This window comes from Eurypyga helias, unplaced genomic scaffold (assembly GCF_000690775.1).
Source record: "Eurypyga helias isolate BGI_N326 unplaced genomic scaffold, ASM69077v1 scaffold51277, whole genome shotgun sequence".
Lineage (NCBI taxonomy): Eukaryota > Metazoa > Chordata > Aves > Eurypygiformes > Eurypygidae > Eurypyga > Eurypyga helias.
The window spans coordinates 1-3,555 of NW_010260782.1; the positions used below are offsets into that span (position 1 = coordinate 1).

At 43.5% G+C, this 3,555-nt stretch overlaps 1 protein-coding gene across 1 annotated transcript; it reads right to left on the reverse strand.

The window, feature by feature from the left end:
- Positions 1 to 1,707: 1,707 nt before the first annotated feature.
- LOC104512227 (interferon alpha/beta receptor 2-like) lies at positions 1,708 to 2,397 on the reverse strand (the record flags this gene model as incomplete). The annotated part of the gene is made up of 1 exon (XM_010155129.1): positions 1,708 to 2,397. A coding segment is annotated over one exon (690 nt), but the record flags the coding sequence as incomplete, so codon positions are not given.
- Between the last annotated feature and the right edge of the window lie 1,158 nt (positions 2,398 to 3,555).

Genomic DNA, 3,555 nt, shown 5'->3' on the forward strand with positions numbered 1-3,555 from the left:
GCTGCATTCATTCCCCTTTCCAGGAGCGTACCCTTCCCCACAGATTCGGAAAGCTATGGAGCGGTGCTGTGTGTCGAAGCGGATGGGTGATGCCCGGCTGCTTGGATACTCACAAAGGGGATATTCCAACCCGGCAGCCGGGCAGACAGACAGGAGGTGGAAAGGCAGCACAGGGGGCAGACACACGCACACACAGCCGTCCGGTGGTGCAGTGTCACACCTGATGTCGAGCCCACTTCCCCCTGCAGGCAGTAAACATTACCCGAGGAAAGGTTTACCTTCCCACTGCAGGATCCAGCCTGCACCGAAGAGGCCAATGTCCTTCCTTCGACCAGAACACTCGGCCCCCCTGACCAACACCAGCATACACTTTGGGGATGGGAAAGGAGCAGGAAGGGGAAACAGTTTTATTATTCAAAGGATTATTACTTTTGCCACTCTTTGGGGGTGTGTGCGTGTTAATCCATTTGTTTCTGGCCCATTTATCACCTCCTGTTATTAAACGAGGCTACAAGGCAGGTTTGGTGTTCCCTGTGACAGCCTTCACTTAGGTGTGGGCCATTCCCCGGCTCCCAGTGCTGGAGAGGTGCACACCAGCTGCGCCGCACAAGCAGCGGAGCCTCGCGGGGTCAGTGCCCGTGTTTCATCCGCTAATTCTACAGATGTGTAAATCTGCAGATAATTAACTTGTCAAGATCCAAGCTGTGAGATACTCGGCACAGCCGAAGAATATATTTCCAGCACCTCAGAAATTACTCCCTGCTATCCTGACTGGAAGAATGACGGCTGGCCATGGCAGCCAGAAGCTGCTCGTGGGTGGAAAAGCAGCACCTTAGCAGATCAACACAAGGTGAATAAAGTTTTTTCAGCTGTGTCATACTCAGAAGCCTTCCCATAAGGAGTAAATTCTTAGCAGGCTAACTCACATTGCTTTTCAAAGGCATGGAAGAGCCACAAGAAAAATTCAGAGAGCGGTATGAAAAGTGTTCTTTTTACAAAGCACAAAGTTAAATTGTACACTGCAGTAACTTAAATGTCATAAAAAATATTTTTTAAAAAGTGTAGTATTCAATAATTTCACAAAATTACATTAAAAAAATTATAGAAAGGTGTGTCTAATGCCTCGATTCACAGTAAGAACTCTTTTTGTAAGCTGAGCATTCCTATCTTTGCCCCCATTATTTCACTTGATCAGCTTTCTCTGCATGAATGCAGAAACCAGTCCGCCGACTTGAATGTAGAAATCCATCCAGCAAAACAGGTTTCAGAGTAATCCATCAGCAGAGGTAAAGAATAACCGCAGAGTCCTTTCAAATAGAAAAGGTGGTCTGTTGAAGAGACCAGCCCCTCGCAAGTCCCTGTACTACAAACTCACTTCTGCCTTGAGTTACAGAAAAGACTGACTTTGATAGTGAATTGTACCTTTTAGCTGTTACAAACTACAAAACGAAATCACTACTCTTTCTGCTGCATGTGAACGGTCACTTTTTTTCCTCTGTGGATAATCCAACCTGAACCACACCTGGAGAGATCAGAGAAATATTTGTTAGAAAACGAGCATTGCGTGTTTTCAGCGTTCAGGCATACACTCGCTGAATGTAAAAAAAAAAAAAAAAAAGACAAAGCGGAGATCTGCATGTGGAGTCCAGAAATGAAGTTGGACAATATAGATGAGTATGTTATAAAATAATAGTGGTTCTCACTTATTCATCTTCTTATGTATTCAGTATTTTGGTCCACATCTGAATCGGACGAGTCACTTTCATCGGAAGAACGAGGGGAATGTTGCCATTCGTGAGAGCCGTTCGGACAGCCTGGTTTCTGCACACTTTCTGTGTCATCCAGTTTTGCTTCAAAAACATGAGTACACTGCCAGTCAACTGCATCTTCTTGGGAAGAGAGGAGATCTGTAGAACTATCCACGTTCTCTTCGGAAGCTCCCAACTGCACAGTTTTTAAGTTAATGGTAAAGCAGGCACTGTTCCTTCGTGTAGAAGAGTAGTTACAATTCACCTCAGAGAAAGGATTAAGTAACTCTCTACCTGTGTCTTTGCCTTCTTTGATGTCCATCTCGGGCTCTTCAAAATCTTCTGGGTCAGTGTCTGGATTTTCACTCACCTGGCTGCTGCTGTCATCACGTGTGCTATTTGTAACTGAGTACGGCATGAATATTTTTGGCGTTGCAGAGGAATGAGGTACTCTGCCGATGATATCACGCCTCGCATAGCCATGATTACTTGTGGCATCACTGTCACTGTCATCGCTGTCATCTTCATCACTGACACCCCCACTGAATTCATTTGCCTTTTTTTTAACATCTCTGTAAATGACCTCGACAGAGGCTATTTCTTCAGAGTCAAATATCCAAGGAGGATAGGCTAATGTCCTGATGAATACCTAAAAGAGCAAAGGGAATTAAAAATAAAATTAAAAAAAGATCAGCCAAATTTACACACACACACAGAGAAAAACATTGAAGAAATACCCCCAATCATAAGGTTGGCAAACAAATTATTCTTTCTGTGTCACATATTTTGGCCTTTTCTGCAGAGTTCAGAGCATCTAGGGTTGTTCCTTCTTCTCCATTCCCATAAAAATCATAAGATTGGCAAACAAATTCTTTCTGTGTCACATATTTTGGCCTTTTCTGCAGAGTTCAGAGCATCTAGGGTTGTTCCTTCTTCTCCATTCCCATAAACATGACTGCCTTCACTGCAAATCAAGGCACACAGCACTGGACAGCCTCAAAGACATGACACTAGTGCCAAGCAGTGTCAGGTATGAAGTGTTTTACTTCTGCTTTTTGAGATAACTTTCTAAGAATAAAGCTTATTTTATAAACACATCTTAAACCTGAGGGGAGTCTTGCAACTCTCTATTAGCTCTTAGTTACCAAGCCTTAGACGGATATCTCTACGAAGGTCTTTCATGGTCTGGCCTTTGTCTCCCTGTTGAGGTGACTCAAGAGTAAGTTCTTATTTGTTATGCGCAAGACGATTTCCAACAACTATCCGGACCTTGCTCTTACCAAGCTGCTGAACTTTTAGATCTTCTCACATGCTGTCCTTGCCTCCTTTTGTGGACAATAACTGTGAAGTATAGCTTTAGAAAGAAAAGGCTTAGAGCATTAACAGTGACTCTTTTCTTCTCCAGAGGTGCCTATATAACTGGCCCATCTTCCAGGGGTAATGAGAGCATAATACCAACTCTAGGCCATTTTTAACACATCGCTACAGGGCCTATACCCAAGTGGGCCTGAAAGCTACCTTCTGTCTTTTCAGCTTGCTTTTCCATGGAAACGCAGTAAAGAAAAGTCAGTATAAAGAAGGCAAGTTTAAAGTATTTGCTTTCAGTTGCAGAATCTCTCAAAATGCCTTTAAACTCCAGCAACCCTTGGCTAAACTCTCCTCAAATCTCCAGGCTGTAATAAATGGAAAAACGTTATAGGGATAACTGGTTTTGCTCTTACAGAGGAGTACAATGCTGCAGGGTGAAATAATGGATGTATAATGTGCCAGAAACAGCTTTGCTAAGGAGCAATGGATACACGTTGGT